Genomic DNA, 18,129 nt, shown 5'->3' on the forward strand with positions numbered 1-18,129 from the left:
AGACTGTTACCCTTTCACAGAAATGGGACCACATTGCCCAGCTGTCCCCGGACCAGTGCTGATTCACCATATGTTCTATCAGAGTTCCAACCTGGTGGGTGCTCTGTGTTTACAGTTCAACTCTTCGATGATGTGTAATAGGTATAGTACGTAAAACACGGGTTTTCCAAGGGTTTAAGTACAATTACATTAGATTGAGACAAATTATAAAATCTTACATTCATTTCCCTGCCTCGGTTTCCTCATCCTTTTGGAGCTTTCTCTGGGTTTAAGTCTAAGTCCTTTTCAGTGTCCAGGATCCTTCTGTGCCTTATAGCTTTTTTGAATCATGGAGTCTGTCTTCTACAGGTCAGCGTGCTTTGCTTTTGGCTGATTCCACCGTTAAAAACACTTCCCTATGTCAGAACCTTATGCCCCTTTTGTTTCTCTCACTCACCCTATGAAATTGTTGAGTTTATAAATCCTAATACAAATGTCTGATTCTGCCTCTGAGAGAAAATTCCAGGTCCCAAAACCTATCACCCTACAGAAAAGTTAGAGAAATTTGCTTCCCAAAGGCTACAACCTTCCTGTTGTTCCAAGGTGATCAAATTCAAATGGAAGTTCTTCAGGTTCATTCCATTGTCATACTTGAATTTCAGTCCAAAATGGAGGTAAAACAGCAGAAGGCGGCAAGCCCCATATTCAAAATGGACTTCACCACCTTGCACAGTCTGATATCAAACAGAATTCATAAGCTGTATATAAAGTCCCTAAATTATTGTGACCACTTGAACAGTGGCTCAGGGTAGCTTCTTAAAAATAACCTCAGACCATGGGCTAGATCATCTTTTTGTGGGAAACGAGAATGAAAACCTATGGACTAGGAGGCCTGCCTTTCAGATAAAGAACTGCAGAGTATATTGCACATAAGGACTGAGATGTATTGTCAAAGCTGTGCTGGTAAGTTTGCATTCACATCACTTGTATGAAGACTAAATCCAAGGAGTCATAAATTTCTTTTTAAATCTTAAATTGATTTAAAGTTTATAATTAACTTGAAGTGGCTCTAAGTAATTAATCCCTACAACTCCTTCCCACCCTTGCATACTACTTTAGTGCTGCTATTCTATTTTTAAATTCTTGAGCCACTGCCATTTGGGGATCCTTAGAACTTAGCAGGTAAGTGATGGCAAAGAAGGGGAGTGTCTCTCTGATGTTGTTTGATAGCAGTAAATTGGTGACTTTAGCTCACATCAACCTGCTTTTCTTGGTCTTATACATGAAAACTGTGTCCGTGATTTTCACCAAAGGAAATATTGACAACTTTTGGTTTTATTTGACTCTTCAGAGTTCCTCCATATAAAAGATTAGTTTCTTCCCCCTCCTCCCCCCAGGGCTTTTCTTTCTAAAATAATCCAAAATTCAGTTCCGGAATGTTAAAATACTGTGTTATGTAAGTATAAAATCAAAGGTAGATGTGCTGCCTTAGAGTAGAATTAGTAAAATTAGTAAAAATATTAGTAAGACTTGCATGGATGATGTACAGCAAGAGCTAACAACTGCCTTCCAGTCATAACACTATGTTTCTATTTCATTTCAGTCTTGATCCATAAATGACTAAATGAGTGCAGGTTTTTATTGCCCTAAACCAGTGATTTTCAACCTTTTTTCATTTGCAGACTCTTAAAAAATTTTTAAATGGAGGTATGGCCCCCTTTGGAAATCTGAGACATAGTCTGTGGCCTCCCATAGGTTCATGGACCACAGATTGAAAACCACTGTCCTAAACCTACTTTCATATTTGAGGTCAAGGGGGGCAGGGCATCTAATTGTTGATTAGCCAGAGAAAATGTTGTTTAAAACTACTTGTCACAGTCTATACATACAGAAATATTGGCTCACAGTTTTCTGAATCGTCTATTCAAATAGCCAATTCTCACCCAGAAAAACCCGATAGCCCCCAGAGAAGAGTGACACTTGCAAGGAGTTCCTTCTGTCTGATTCTTGAATGAACATACTTGAGGCTGTTCCAAATACTTACCAAGGAAAATCTTGGCAGGCAAAGCTGGCATGTTACTACTAAGAATTAAAATAGGTTAAATTCTTCATATGTGAAGACTAAGTGTGAAAGGCTAAACATACAGGACTTAGAAGTCTGCTTTGGTCAACTGCCTCCAATATTGCTTTCATCAATACAGTTTTCTAAATTGTCGGCTAGCTTAGTGAATATTTTATACTGATACTTAAATAGCAGCATTGCTCTTCCCTGCCAAATTGATTAATCCAGCCAATACACTTTATTCCCAGCTGGGCAACTTTACCAAACAGTATATTTCCAAGCATCTTTGAGTCATCCTTTAGTGTTACTGTTCCCATATTCAAAACTTATTGATTGCATGACAATTTCTACTGTAAAATGCTGCTTTAGTTTTAGATGCTACTTAGATTGTTCTATGAATAAGTTTGGCCATCTTTTTTGTGATGCTGCCAAAAATGTCAGATCCCCCTAGAACCAAAGTTCGAAAGATATTTTTTTCATCCACGGTTCTGCTTATTCAAGTCAAGCGTTACTCATACTGTAGTACTGCAGTACAGGGCCCCCCCCAGAGGGGGAGGGGAAGTGGGGCAATTTGCCCTGCGCCCCGCAGGGGCCTCACAAGAGTTTTTCGGGACTCCTGGAGCAGAGTCCTTCACTTACTCCGGGGTCCCTGGAGCTGCTTCTGCTCAGGGTCTTTCGCAACAATTCGGCGGCTGGGGGTTATTCCACCCCGGGACCTGCCGTCGAAGACCCCAGGCCCCGTGAATCCTCTGGGTGGCCCTGCTGCAGCATAAAAGTTGACCTACAGTTTAGTACCAAACTGTTTTGAAATACAAATTAACTTTCACCTTAGATACGTACTTCTGTAACCATAAGCCAAATAGTGAAGTATAATATAAATTTATAAATATAAACTTCAAAGAGCTGGGAAATCTTTCTTGGGATATGTAATATTGGTGGAAAAAATATTTGTAAATCAGATCAGCTACTTTTTTCGCACTGGGAAGTAATCCTTGTGTTATATTGTAAGACAAGTAGCTGAGGAATTGTTCTGAGACAATTACTTTATTACATTATTTTATTAATATTAAAATAATTCTTAAACTTGTATATGTGGTTAGTTAACTTTAAGATTGAGTATATGTTTTTATCAGTGAGATACTGATCTCTATCTTGACATCTTGGATCCCTGACAAAGCTACAGAATATGAAGATTTTGGTTTAATTTAAATATTTTAAGATTTACTTTGAAGAGGAAAGAAATGACTTTAGTTAATACCAGAAGCAGAACATCCTGACCACAAAAAGCTGACTGAAAATCAAGTGGCTCTTAAACTATGAAACTGGTTACTTTATCATACTTGCCATGTCACTTTTGAACAAGCAGAAGTTAATCCTTGGGATCTTTGATGGCATTATTTATATTGCTGTAACCCTTTTTACAGAATCATAGTTAAGTGGGTGTGACTTGAAAAATGAAGACTTATTTTGGTAAGCTTAACATTGGAGCATAACTAGATATTGCATTACATCTCCTGTGTGTATGTCTGAGTTATAACTATAGTATGCACATGTTGGTTCTGGCTCTGGCTAATCTTATCCTTCACCAGAGAGTGGTTCAGAGCGGTAGGTATTATACTGTATCATAGCAAGGTTGCACTTTCCAAACATTCTTTATAAGTTGAAGCTGCCTGCCCTGTAAATAACCTTTTTTTAAATTGAGACATTGTACCCAAACAGTTAGTGACTTTAAACTTAGCCCTGGTCTACACTAAAAGTTTAGGTCGAAATTAGCGGCGTTAGGTCGATTTAACCCTGCACTCGTCTACACGCTCAAGCCTGTTTTGTTGAATTAAAGGGCTCTTAAAATCGATTTCTATACTCCCTGACAAGGGGTTTAGTGCTAAAATCAACCTCGATGGGTCGAATTTGGGGTAGTGTGAATGCAATTTGACGGTATTGTCCTCTGGGAGCTATCTCAGATTGCTCCACTAAGGTAGTAGCTCTGGACAGCACTCTCAACTCAGATGCACTGGCCAGGTGTACGGGAAAAGCCCCAGGAACTTTTGAATTTAATTTCCTGTTTGGCCAGCGTGGCGAGCTCATCAGCACAGGTGACCATGGAGTCCCAGAATTGCAAAAGAGCTCCAGCATGGACCGAATGGGAGGTACTGGATCTGATCACTGTATGGGGAGAAGAATCCATGCAGGCAGAACTCTGTTCTAAAAGACAAAATGGCCAATATATTTGCCAAAATCTCCAAGGGCATGATGGACAGAGGCTACAACAGGGACACACAGCTGTGCCGGGTGAAAGTTAAGGAGCTGAAGCAACCCTACCAAAAAACAAAGGATGCAAATGGTCGCTCCAGGTCAGAGCCCCATACATGCTGATTCTATGATGAGCTGCATGCAGTTCTAGGGGTGGCCCCTACCACTACCCCACCACTGTCCGTGGACACCTGCAAGGGGGAAGTCTCATGCAACAGGGATGAGGATTTTGTGGATGAGGAGGTTGAGGATAGCGCACATCAAGCAAGTGGAGAATCCCTTTTCCCCAGGAGCCAGGAACTGTTCATCACCCTGGAGCCAATACCCTCGCAATCTTCCCAAGGTGGGCTCCTGGACCATGAAGCTGAAGAAGGCACCTCTGATGAGTGTACCTTTGTAAATATAATACAGAGTTTAAAAGCAAGTGTATTTAATGATTAATATACCACACCAAGCTAGTAGCAAGTAGTCTGGAATCATTTCAGCACAAAACATTGCAGCGAATGGACCTGGGCTTTGGTGGCATTCAAGGAACATTCATTCTTTATCTCTCTGTGTTAGCCTCAGGAGACTGATATTGTTCATGGTCACTTGGTTGAAATACAGGATATTTGTTTAAGGGGACATTCAGAGGTGCCCATTCCTACTGGGCTGTTTGCCTTGGCTGAAAAGAAATCCCCTCCGCTGTTAGCCACGTGGTAGGGGGAGGCCCGTTCATGCTGAGCTGTTCGCGTTTGGCTAACAGGGATCTTCCCTGATACTAACCACATGGTGTGTGTGTGCATGAAGCGATCATCCCAGAGAATTGGGGCTGGGGGGTGGGTTGGATTGTGCTGCACATTCACCCTACGGAAGGCTGGCATTCAATAAATTTTGAAGTGCAGTGTGGCCTTGTCCTTCTCTCCTCTCCTCATGTACCACCTCACCTGGTGCTTCCCTCCTCACCCACCCCTCCCAGACTTCCTTGCAAGTTTCCCCTCTATTCGTGTAATGAATTAATAAAGAATGCATGATTTGGAAACAATAATGACTTTATTGCTTCTGAAACCAGTGATTGAAGGGGGGAAGTTGGTTGGCTTACAGGTAAGTAGAGTCAACCAAGGGGACGGATTTTCATCAAGGAGAAACAAACAGAACTGTCATACCGTAGCCTGGCCAGCCATGAAACTGGTTTTCAAAGCTTCTCTGATGTGCAGAGCACCCACTGTGCTCTTCTAATCACTCTGGTGTCTGGCTGTGTGTAATCGGCTGTCAGGTGATTTGCCTCAATCTCCCAGTCAGCCATAAATGTCTCCCCCTTACTCTCAGATATTGTGAAGAACTCAGCAAGCAGCAACAACAATGGGAATAATGGTTTTGCTGAGGTCTGACCTAGTCAGTAAACTCTGCTAGCGAGCTTTTAAATGTCCAAATGCACATTCTACCACCATTATCCACTTGCTCAGCCTATAGTTGAACAGCTCTTGACTACTGTCCAGGGTGCCTGTGTATGGCTTCATGAGCCATGGCATTAAGGGGTAGGCTGGGTCCCCAAGGATAACTATAGGCATTTCAACATACCCAACAGTAATTTTCTTGTCTGGGAAGTAAGTTCCTTCCTGCAGCTGTTCAAACAGACCAGAGTTCCTGAAGATGCAAGTGTCATGCACCTTTCCTGACCATCCCACATTGATGTCGGTGAAATGTCCCTTGTGATCCACCAGTGCTTGCAGCACCATTGAAAAGTACCCCTTGCGGTTTACATACTGGCTGCCAAGGTGGTCCAATCTCAAGATAGGGATATGCGTTCTGACTATCGCCCCACCACAGTTAGGGAATCGCATTGCAGCAAAGCCATCCACTATGACTTGCACATTTCCCAGAGTCATTACCCTTGATAGCAGCATCTCAGTGATTGCATTGGCTACTTGGATCACAGCAGCCCCCATGGTAGATTTACCCACTTCAAATTGATTCCCAACTGATCGGTAGCTTTCTGATGTTGCAAGCTTCCAAAGGGCTATCGCCACTTGCTTCTCAGCTGTGAGGGCTGCTCTCATCTTGATACTCTTGCACTGCTGGGCAGGGGAAAGCAAGTCACAAAGTTCCATGAAAGTGCCCTTACACATGTGAAAATTTCACAGCCACTGGGAATCATCCCAGACCTACAACACTACATGTTCCCACCAGTCTGTGCTTGTTTACTGGGCTCAGAATCAGCATTCCCCGACATGAACCTGCCCTATTACCACCATGATGTCCAAATTGCCAGGGCCTGTGCTTTGAGAGAAGTCTGTGTCCATGTCCTCATCACTCTCATCACTGTGCTGCCGTCGCCTCCTCGCCTGCTTTAGCAGGTTCTGCACATACTACAGGATAATGTGCGAGGTGTTTACAGTGCTCAAAACAGCAGTGGTGAGCTTAGCAGGCTCCATACTTGCCGTGGTATGGTGTCTGAAGGAGAGCAGGAAAGCAGAGTTGCAGTGGAATTGGATGATGACAGATGCCATGAGAATAGATATTTATACAGAATAATGAGAAGACCTGCAAGGTGGATTCATGGCACCAGGAAAGCAGAATTGCAGCAGAAGTGGTAGAGGATGACGGTTAGCACCACACACATTTCCCAAGGAAGAACACACGTACCCAGGAGCATATGACAGACAACATGGAGAAATTTGCTATTGAGACAATAACAGAAGAGCAGAGTTGCAGTGGAAGCGGTGTATGACGACTGTTATCAGTCCTTCTGCACCATCTGCTGACAGAGCCCCCAGGACACAACAGCAGCAGTGTCAGTGAGGTGAGCTGAGCTGAGCGGGCTGCACGCTTGCCTTGGTATGGTGTCTGCGTGGAAAAAAGGCGCAAAACGATTGTCTGCCGTTCTTTCACGGAGGGAAGGGCGACTGATGACATGTACCCAAAACCACGCATGACAATGTTTTTGCCCCATCAGGCATTGGGAGCTCAGCCGAGAATTCCAATGGGTGGTGGAGACTGCGGGAACTGTGGGTTAGCTACCTACAGTGCACCGTTCCATAAGTCGATGCAAGCAATGGTAGTGAGGATGCACTCCACCGACTTAATGCGCTTACTGTGGACATATGCAACTGACTGTATAAAATCGATTTCTAAAAATCGACTTCTATAAAATTGACCTACTTTTGTAGTGTAGACATACCCTTAATGCCTAAGAAAACCAATCCTCTCCAGAATCTCTTGTCACTCTCTAGAAAGCCTTTTTGGGAGGACCAATGTAAAGGGTCAAATTAAGAATTCCTGGGCATTCAGGTCCAACAAAATAGAGAGAGAGGATGGCTTAATACAACAAATTCAGTGAGACACATCATGAAATTTTTTATCACTGGTGTAAATTCAAGCTAATGTGAGTTAGCTAATGGATTAATTTGCTCCATTAATCTAAATTGGGGATGATGAGTTGCACACTATAAATGCCCACATACAAAGAAGGGCTTAAGATTTCTCTACAGAGGTGGGAATAACAGACTGGCAGTTGCGTGAGGGGAGAATTTCAGTGGCTTAGAATCCCCTTTAATGTAAATTCCCATTTCTGTATATCAAATGCTCTTTTTTTACTGCTAAAATAAGTGGTCACTTGGGAACTTCCATCACCCATCTGAAAATACTCTTTTTCATAAGCCTGCACCATATATGGCTTGAATTAACAACAAAACAAACAGAACTGAAACACTCAAGTTTGCAGACAGGACTGATGTTCACAAGCTAACACTAAAGATCTGTTATTGCTCCACACTGTCTTCAGTAAACTGAAGCTTGGATTGGCAATATCTGTGCCTGCATATGTGGTCCGTGGATGAAATGAAGATTGAAATCGCCAGGATTGTCAGTGCAGAATGTCATACCTGCATTAGAGCTACTAAATTTTTCAGAAATGTTTAAAATTAAAAAGTGGGTGCAAAGAAATCTTGTAAAGAGAATTTATCCCACTGAAAAAACTTTAGAACATAACTTCATCTAAAAGATTCTCGTAAGACAAGCCAAGAGAGAGAAGTGAAGGTGAGGCTTCATGGCATAGGTCATCTGTATCTTGCTCTCCAACCAACTTTGAACACCTAGATTATATGATGTTTGCATGCCCAAAACTTAAAGTTCAGTCAATGGGAGTTATGAGCATGGACTGTATGGTCAGGCTGTACGTGGGAAAAATCCATGGTTTTCTTGAGCTGTGCTTTTGTGACATTAAAGTATATCACTATTTTGGAATATTAAAGTGCTTCACTATTTTGAACTAGAGGACCCTAAGCAACTAGCATTACTGTTTACTACTTACTGCTCTAAATCTTACATGAAAGATTTCAAACCTCATCCATCCTTGGTTGCAGCCACATTTTTGCCCTTGCTATGTCTATGCTGTGAAACTACTCTGCAGGACAGGGCTAAAACATGGCAGTTCCCATATGGTTAAGTCACATCTTGTGAGGCCAGTTGGAAAAATCCAAGGCTGTAGCACAGTATGGGAATGGAGACTTGAACTACAAGATTCAAATGTTCAGTGTTGAGAGCTGCAATATTATAATCAGGTCATACAACACAGTAGCCTTCTACTGTAGATGGGACCAAGTCCAGAGCTGAAAGATGCATGGTAGAAGGCAGTGTTTGGCGAGACTCCCTTTCCATCTTGTCTGTTCACATATTATTGTCGTTTTCCTGTTGCTAAGACACCCACTTCAGGTCACCCCTCCCCCACAATAAGCGTGACTTTTTGGTAGTGACTGACTCAGTTGGGAGAGAGTTAGAAAAGAGGAAGGAAGCAGGAGCCTCTGCGAACAGCAGCAAAGTGCACAGAGCAGTAGCAGCTGCGTTAGTCAGCCCCAGTTTCCTCCCAGGCCATCAGTGACTAGAGCCGGGTAACAGATTTGACTTCCAAGAGCCTCACTCGCACCATTGCTGCAGTACACTGCTCACATTCAGTGGCTTTGCTGGGGGCTGGCATCCTGAGACCTGGAGAACACACATGCAATGGCGCCCTGGCGCAAGACTGAGAAGGAGAGGAGCGGCGTGGGTATGTAACATAGCAGACTGCCATTTGGGTTTTGCCCCCTCTCAGTTTTCAAGCAGGATGTGGGCAGGTAATTGCTGCAGTGAAATGAACTCCCTTCCCTACCATGTTCCTGCAATGCCTTGTGAAAAAAACCCAGAAATTCTGCGTTAACACAAACCCAAAGGGGAGCTTGCAGGGAAAACTTTGTGTTGCCTACTTGAGATTTTTTTCACCTCACTCTTCGCCGTTGCTGGGAGAATCAGGCTGCCACTCTAAAAATGGTAGGGAAATGCTACATATTCAAAGTGACTAAGGCCAGAGTTTTCAGGGTGTCAGCACGTAGTAGAACAAGGAAGTATTTAGGGTGCTGCTTGAGGAACGACAGGGAGTTGAAATGGGAAAACAGACTTCCATGTCAGGAAAAGTAATGCTTGTGTTTATTGGGGAAGGGGGTGAACCCCTCACTTGCTCTGAGAGTGGTACTAGAAAAGGAACTAATAAATAAGAATGAAGTTCTTCTGTTGGCTGGAGGGATGACCTCTTCCATCTGTGGTTTCTCTGATTAAATAGAGACTGGCATTCTTCTTGGAGTTGACAGGAATTTTGGAATTGTGCTAAATTAAACTCAAGAAAACCACAATAATCAAAGTTGGAAGATAAGCACTCAAAATTTGTCCCTTGAGCACTTTCCACTAATTAGTAACAAAATATTTCTCTCGCTTCCTTGGGCAGACCGCTATTGCTAGCAAGGAACCTCAAGTCACTTTTAAAATACACATTGATGCATACTTATATACACAGCACCATTAGGATTTTTTAAAATTAAAAATAAAAAAAAGACAAACCCAGGAGAGAACAGAGTACTTCAAAGTACACATCATAAGGGCTGATAGTTACATGGAATAAAATGATTATTACTTTCCTGGAGGAAATAATAAAAGCAAAGTAGTTTCTCCTTGTTTAATTTCCATGCACAGAAGTGGTAAAATTGTGAAATCTAAGTATTCTGTACTGGTGCTAATTTCCATTGCAAAACCAAGGGGCTAAGATACTTGATTTTCTGTTTCAGTGGTAAGGAGGCGGGGGACAGAAAGCAGAAACATGTAACTTTAATTTTGAACTTCTGTGTTCTGGCAAGCTGATCATCTGCCCTATAACAGCTGGATTTGTGTAGGATGTGGTATCTTAATGTCTATATGTTGGTAATCAGAGTGTACTGCTTTAAATATAGAATTTAAATCACTTGTGTATAAGAAAACAATTTAAGTGCTCAGTCTGTGTTGAGCTTTTTTGTAGACAACACTCTGATTCTGGGCATGCTCAGTTTTTTTTTCTGTGTAATGCTAGTCAGAGTAAATAAAGCCTATTAAGTAATAGATTCTTAAGGATGGATAAGACTACTAGATCATCTAGTTTAACTGCCTGTGGCCATGCGTTTCACCCATGTACCCTTACATTGATGCCAACAACTTGTGTTTGACTGAAGCATATCTTTCAGAAAGGCACCCAGTCTTGATCTAAAGAAATCAAGAGATGGAGAATCCACTACTTTCCTTGGTGGTTTATTCCAAAGGTTAATGACGTTCACAGTAAAAAAATGTTTGCCTTGTTTCTAATTTGAATTTGTCTGGCTTCAGCTTCCATTCATGTGGTCACTGGACACGCATTATGGTTTTAAGTGTTGCATGTAACTGCAAGAGTCTTTATAATATTTGCTAGCTGTACCACAGCAGCGATTTGAATGCCAGAAGCACTGTTCATTATCTGAAATAACACATCCTTTTTAGTGCATAAAATAAAAAAATGCTTTCCTCAGCAAAGGTTTCTGGTTCAATTAATATATTAGTCTGTATAAAAGCTGTATCTTTACTGAACTGATTTATCCACAAATATAACTGCACACAAAATCAATTTTTTTTCAGTATTTACAGTAGGAAGAGTTTCTAATGTTAGTCTACAGTTGCTCCACGATGGTTGTTCGGGTTTGTGGTCTGAATATTTAGCTGTGTAACTTTTTGCATAATGAATTAGAATCCCTAGCAATTTGCCATCATGAACACTTTATATTGTTTTAGCACCTTAAATACATTAGCTGAAGTTTCCTTTAGAAAATAACCAAGGCAAGTGACCTTTTAAAGAAAAATACTTTGATAAGGCTAAAAAGTATGTAATTAGTTATTATTGTTGAAATTATTCTGTTGAAATTTTTCTACTTTTAGTACAAGAATAAAATCTTAAGTGTCAGTTTGACAAAATGAATGTCTAGGCAATTAAATTACAGGTGATACAATTATAGTGTGTTAGCTTTTGTTTAGTTCTGTCTTGTATCAACCCAAATAACTAGGGTTGTCTCTGAAAATGACAGAAAATCCTTTATTGCCTAAAATGAAACAACTCCTGTTAAGTATCATCTTTTTGAGTTCAAGTTGTTGGCTCTTCCTCAAATCTGTTATCTGGGCTCATGACAGGGCTTGGAATTGAAGAAATACGTTAGAGAGGTGAATGATGGAGTTATGGCTGATTATACTGCTAATCATGTTTGCAGTACTCATGCGTCACCTAATTAAAGGCAATGGGATTATTTGCATTGCATGCAAGGTATTCTGCAACTTGACCTACTATAGGGACCAAATGAGTAAACTGCAATCTTGAGAGTGAGGTGGTGGAGTATGAGTGGGGGGAACACATCAGTACAGCTGAGAAAAAATTAGTTGATTACTTATACATATAGTGCACATCAGGGCAGTAACACACAACTTCAGTAGAATAGGGTGAAGATAATGGAAGAATTTTTTGATGAGATGTAGCTATTTCATACTTGAAAGCTTATCTCCAATTCATTTTCCTGCTGCAAATTGAGGATATAGTGAGCCAGTTATCATTTGAACTACACCCCTGATTAGTTCAAAGAAACATACTGTTGCAGTTTGACCAAGACAAATTGAGAGTGAGTGTGAATAAGGGAAAAGAAATACTAGCATCATAAGGTCCTAGGTGAGAATGGCACAGACCACTACCTGCTTATTTAAAGTATGTGAAGGTACTTCACTGGCATTTGAGAGCAGAGGATAAATGTGCTGTACATATATTTGTTTAAATAAGGCAGACAAGTGCTTTATAAAGTAGTGAAACAGCTGCTGTATTGCAGCTTTTCCCTAATGATAATTTGCAAAAGACTTGATTTGTTTATTTGTGCACCTGCAGGCATAAATAATCTTATCAGGAATAGCATAATAGAACATTGCATAAACAGTTTGCAGCATTGGCTATGCATGGTTTTCTGTGGGTCAAATTGCATTAAACTCATTGTTACAGAAATGTTTCATCAAGCTTTATGGCCCTGGTTTTAATCCAATTTGACCTACCAGGCAATCAACTAGCACAATGCTGTAAAGCAGTATTATGTCCACCCTTAAAAAAGAGATGAAAACATCTGCTCTGAAACATGATGTGTGTATATTTGGTATGACTAAGGGGAGGTAAATTAATTTGCCAATTAGTTTATTCAGTAATTGGGGATAATATTGAAATACTGGAATGTCATGCAATAGCATTAACTGTATTGTGGTTACCATCTTAATAAGTGACCATTGCACTGCCATGATAATGAGTTGGTCTTAGGCTTCTCATCGGTATATCTCAGAATACCCTACAAAGCATGACAAGTATGAATAAGCTTGTTTCCCAGATGGGAAAACTGAGGCACAGAAATGAAGTGACTAGTCTTAACACAACAGGTGAATGGGAGATCTGGGAATGTAATCCAAGTGGTCTCCCAGTCTAGTAAACCCTGCCACTTTGTGTTCTTGAGTATATAGTACGCTTTTTCATTAAAATGCTTTATCAATGAAAGATGTTTTTATAATATTGATGCAAAATATTTTGCTGTCATAAAACTGTGTATTTGGATTATATCTTATTTCACAAACTGGACAGGGAAAGACAGGATCAGCATTCATATAAGATGTCCAAAGAATACTAAAATACCAGCAGTATACGCACTCAAAAGTATGCCCCTTGTTTTTGGATAAGATGTCTATCATCTATGTGAAGCAGGTAGAACTAACTTTCCTCTCAAGATGCTACTGGGTGGTGGGTTTCAGTAAAGGCTTTCCTGGTTAATGGACAACTGAAGACCCATAGAAGTTCTGCTAAGCCAGGCTTTATGGTGAAAGTAGCCACACCTCTTACCCTCCTCCATAGCTAAGGTTTATGGAGGCTTTTAAGAATTCTTTTCCTCCACCTGTTTTAGCTCACAACTTGCCTGAGCTCACATGGTTCACCCCTGCTGCTAACCTGCTTTCTTTCCCTTCCCTCGTCCTTGATCTGTCACATAGTGTTAAACCAAAGAGATGTGAGACATCATAGAAACCAAGGTGGCAGTGTCTTTCAACTGAGACTAAGTAAATAGCAGAGATGAGTCAGTGAGGGGCAGTGTTTCATTTAATCCTACTTTTTAGCTTCTTGTTAAGGTACTCTAAGGATGTTTTGGAATTGAAATGGGTTTGGCCTTTTGAAGGAGGAATTTACAGGGAGACAGGGTGGATTCTGACTTACACCTGTAAGAGATGGATTGATTGGGAATTGAGAGATGGGGAGGTAATTGTCATGTTCTCTAACCAGACCTCCATTCTGGAGGTAAGGTCCAAGTTATGGCCAGACACTGTGTGTCCTGAGGTGGAAAGAGTAGATAAGAGATTTGAGGCATTGAGACAAAAGAGGTGTTAGTATAAACTATGAAGTTTCCCAGGGTGACTGAATCCCATTCCATTGTTCTTTGAAACCTTTCTGTCTGGAGGCCTATAGATAAGGGTGATGCCCATATTGGCCTTGCTTTTGAACTCTTATTGAGGGGATTTACTCAAATGACTTTCTGTTGATCCTGCAGAACTTCTCTGAGGCTGGAAGGGAAGAGAATGGAAACTACGTATGTGGTTTTGTCCATTCTGGCATGGTAATGTTGTGGTCAGCCTTGAGAAATGAAGGTTGTGGTGTCATCCAATGAGGTTTAAGTAATGTGCAACCCAAGGTGAGGTTCTTGGTAATGAGAGGAGTAGAGGGTTTCATGTTTTGTTCTGTTTCTTTACTCAGCACATTCCAGCAGGGCAGGCTCCAGGTTTTGCTGCCCCAAGCAGGAAAAAAAAAAATAAATAAAAAAGCAAGCTGCTATCGCGGTCAGCTCTACCGCTGCCGCTTCAGTCTTCAGTGGCAATTCGGTGGCGGGTCCTTCACTCTGAGGGGGAGTGAGGGACCCGCCGCTGAAGAGCCACATGAGCCGCCCCTCTCCGTTGGCCGCCCCAGGCACCTGCTTCCTGGACTGGTGCCTGGAGCTGGCCCTGCATTCCAGATACCTTGGTGTGTGCTGCTGTTCTGACCCTGTGAGGTGGCTGTGGTTTTATTGCACACGGTGCGTAACTTATGCCAGGGCTTAGCCCTGGCACCTCTAGGCTTATTGTCAGTTATAAAGGAATATAATTGCTTGAGCCCCAGCAGCTCTTTCATTACAAATTAAGCACCGATTGTAGGTAGCTAGTGACATACTTTTCAGACAGAAGTTTGTCCTATTTGTGTGAGGTGTTAGATATTGGGGATCAGTTTGTCTCGTCTGGACACAATAAATCGATCCTCTAATCGACGCCTGTACTCCATCTCGGAGGAGTAAGCGGAGTCGACGGGGGAGCCGCGGTAATCGACTCACTGCTGTGAGGACAGCTAGGTAAGTCAAACTAAGATACTTCGACTTCAGCTACGCGAATAGCGTAACTAAAGTTGTGTAACTTAGTTCGACCCCCCGCCATTAGTGTAGCCCAGGCCTCGGATAGCAAAGAAAATGTGACAGACTGTTCCTTTTTTTTTTTCTTTCTTTTGGTAGCAGTTGGCTAGAAGCGCAATCCTGGGAAGGGGGGTGATGATCGGGAGAAAGTGCCACCTTAACGGTGAGTGGAGCACCCCATCACACAGTGCTTGAGAGAAGGGCTCGTGGTCAGTCTTGTTAACGTTTATGCCTCAAAATTGGGCCTGGAGGAACTGCGCTTTTTTCACCAAGCATCTGCCTTCCTCAACTCCTTGGATCCTCGCAAGTGCCTGGTCTTGGGCAGGGATTTTAACACCACCCTTGAGGAGTGGGACTGCTCGGGGACCAAGCAGTGTCCAGCTGCCACAGCTGTTGTCCGGGAGATTGTTGATCATCACTCCCTGGTGCATGTCTGGCGCGACCACTACCCAGACTACGTGTTGACATTCACCTTTGTCCAGGTGGAGGCCCATCAGTCGCACCACTCCCAGTTGGACCGTATTTATTTATCATACTGTCACCTTTCACAGGCTCACTCCTCCAGCATCTGTCTGGCCCTGTTCTCAGATCACCATCTGGCAACCGTGACGGTCTCTCTCAGCATAAAGAGACCGGGGCCGGCCTATTGGCACTTTAATAACAGCTTGTTGGAGGATATGAGCTTCGTGATGTCCTTCTGGGAGTTCTGGCTGGCTGGCCTGGCAAGGGCAGAGGCACACTTTTCCCTTGGCATGGCGGTCATGGGATTTGGGGAAGGTGCACACCTGGCTCTTCTGCCATGACTACACCTGGGGCCCCAGCTGGCGGATGGATGCAGCAATAGAGCAGTTGGAACAAGAGGTCTTAGAGCTGGAGAGGCATCTGGCCACCAGCCCCGAGGATCCGTCCCTCTGTGGAGTGTGGCAGGAAGAGCTCTGGGCCCTTGAGGACCATCGAGCCTGAGGTGCCTTTGTTTGATCCCGCATCCACCTCTTTCGGGAGATGGACCACGGCTCCCGCTTCTTCTATGTCCTGGAGAAAAAGAGGGGATCTAAGAAGCATGTCACCTGCCTTCTGGCAGAGGATGGCACCCCTCTTATGGATCCAGAGGAGATGCACGGGAGGGCCAGGGCCTTCTACACAAGCCTTTTCTGCCTGGATCCAACCGATCCTAATGCTTGCAGAGTGCTCTGGGACGGACTCCCAATGGTCAGTGCAGGCAATTGGGACAAGCTAGAGCTGCCTCTCACTTTTGATCGAGCTCTCAGAAGCCCTCCGCCACATGCCCACGAATAAATCCCCGGGCATGGACGGGCTTACTGTGGAGTTCTACTATGTGTTCTGGGACATCCTCGGCCCAGACCTTGTCACTGTCTGGGCCGAGTTCTTGGAGAGCAGGGTCCTCCCCCTGTCATGCAGGTGAGCCATGCTCACCTTGCTCCCAAAGAAGGGGAACTCCCATGACCTTCAGAACTGGCATCTCATCTTGCTCCTCAATACAGACTACAAAATCATAGTGAAGGCTATCTCGCTGTGGCTGAGGTCCATGCTGGCAGATGTGGTCCACCCCGATGAGACCTACACAGTCCTGGGCTGTACTATCTTTGATAATCTGTACTTGGTCCGGGATCTCTTGGAGCTCGGGTGTAGGGATGGTCTGTCATTCGCCCTTCTGTCCCTGGATCAGGAAAAGGCATTTGAAAGGGTGGTCCACGCGTATCTCCTGGGCACTCTGTGGGCATTCAGCTTTGGACCTCAATTCTTGGGTTTTCTCCAGGTGCTGTATGCCTCCGCAGAGTGTCTGGTCAGGCTCACCTGGACCCTGACTGAGTTGGTCAGCTTCAGGCGCAGGGTGCATCGGGGTATCTGCTGTCAAGCCAGCTGTAAGCTCTGGAGATAGAGCCCTTCCTCTGTCTCCTCCATCAGAGATTGATGGGGTCAGTGCTTCATGAGCCAGAGTGGCGGCTGGTCCTGTCAGTCTATGCCAATGATGTGCTCCTCGTGATTCAGGATCCAGGTGACCCCCTGCTCACCCTACACCCCAGACCCTCTAGACCTTCTCATTGGGCCCCTGCCCCATGTGCCACCTGGCCATCCCACCCCTTCATGTTAGCTGGTTGCACAAACTGCAGCCGGTTTGTTTCCGGACCACGCCAAAGAGACATCTGTACATGCTCATGCTCTACACTCTTCACGTCCTCACTCTCACGTCCCACCCTGACACGAAGTGGTGGGACCTCCTACCACCTCTGGAGGGTGAGGAACCCCGGTGGGCCAGCCTATATTCCACCCTGCTCTCAAAGTCTGCCGGGGATATAAGTTGGCAGCTCCTCCATGGAGCTGTGAGCATGAGTGTTTTCTTGGCATGGTTTGCCCCCGTCCTGGACACCTGCCCCTTCTGCGGCATGAGGAATACCCTGGCACTTGTATCTGGAGAGCGCCAGGTTGCAGCCCCTATTTTGGCTCCTCTTAGATATCCTGTTATGTTTTTGGCTGCACTTTTCCACTCACCTCCTTATCTATGCACTCCCTATCCGTGGCCCCACCAAGTCGTGGGAACTTCTTGTCAGCCTCCTCCTATCACTTGCCAAAATGGCCATCTACAAGACCAGAGAGAGGAGGTTGGTTGATGGGGTTTCCTACAACTGCGGAGCCTATTTCTGAACCTCCATCTGCTCACGCATCCAGGCGGAGTTCCTCTGGATGGGTATCCACTGGCTCCCTTGACACTTTCGAGGAGCAGTGGGCACTGTCTGGGGTTCTATGCTTGGTGTCCCCGTCAGGTTCCCTTTGTTGAGCTCTGTCACCTCACCCCTGTCCCTGTTGTATCTTTAGTTGTCCCCCGTAATTAACTGAGATCCTGGACTTTGTGGATCCTCCCCTTAGGCTGGGGGAGGTCCTTTAGCAGTGAGCGGGCTTTTGCTCACCCACTTCCAGGATCCCAACAGGACACAGTGAGTGCATCTGCCTTGAGTCAATGTGGTTTTCAGTCTTGGAGTTATTCTGGACCTGGGGGGGGATATCAAAAAAAGCTAAGAAACTGCACCCCCATCACGCTAAATT

The 18,129-nt window shown here is 43.8% G+C and overlaps 1 protein-coding gene across 1 annotated transcript in view; it reads left to right on the forward strand.

Moving 5' to 3' along the window:
* Positions 1 to 9,058: 9,058 nt before the first annotated feature.
* Positions 9,059 to 18,129, forward strand: part of DOCK2 (dedicator of cytokinesis 2) — a 513,293-nt gene continuing 504,222 nt past the window's right edge. The window contains exon 1 of the mRNA XM_050962509.1: positions 9,059 to 9,314. Coding sequence (XP_050818466.1) covers positions 9,272 to 9,314 — 43 coding nt within the window. The 5' untranslated portion in view covers positions 9,059 to 9,271. The remainder of the gene's footprint in view (positions 9,315 to 18,129) is intronic.

The sequence above is a fragment of the Gopherus flavomarginatus genome, chromosome 7 (assembly GCF_025201925.1).
Source record: "Gopherus flavomarginatus isolate rGopFla2 chromosome 7, rGopFla2.mat.asm, whole genome shotgun sequence".
In the NCBI taxonomy this organism is placed as follows: Eukaryota; Metazoa; Chordata; order Testudines; family Testudinidae; genus Gopherus; species Gopherus flavomarginatus.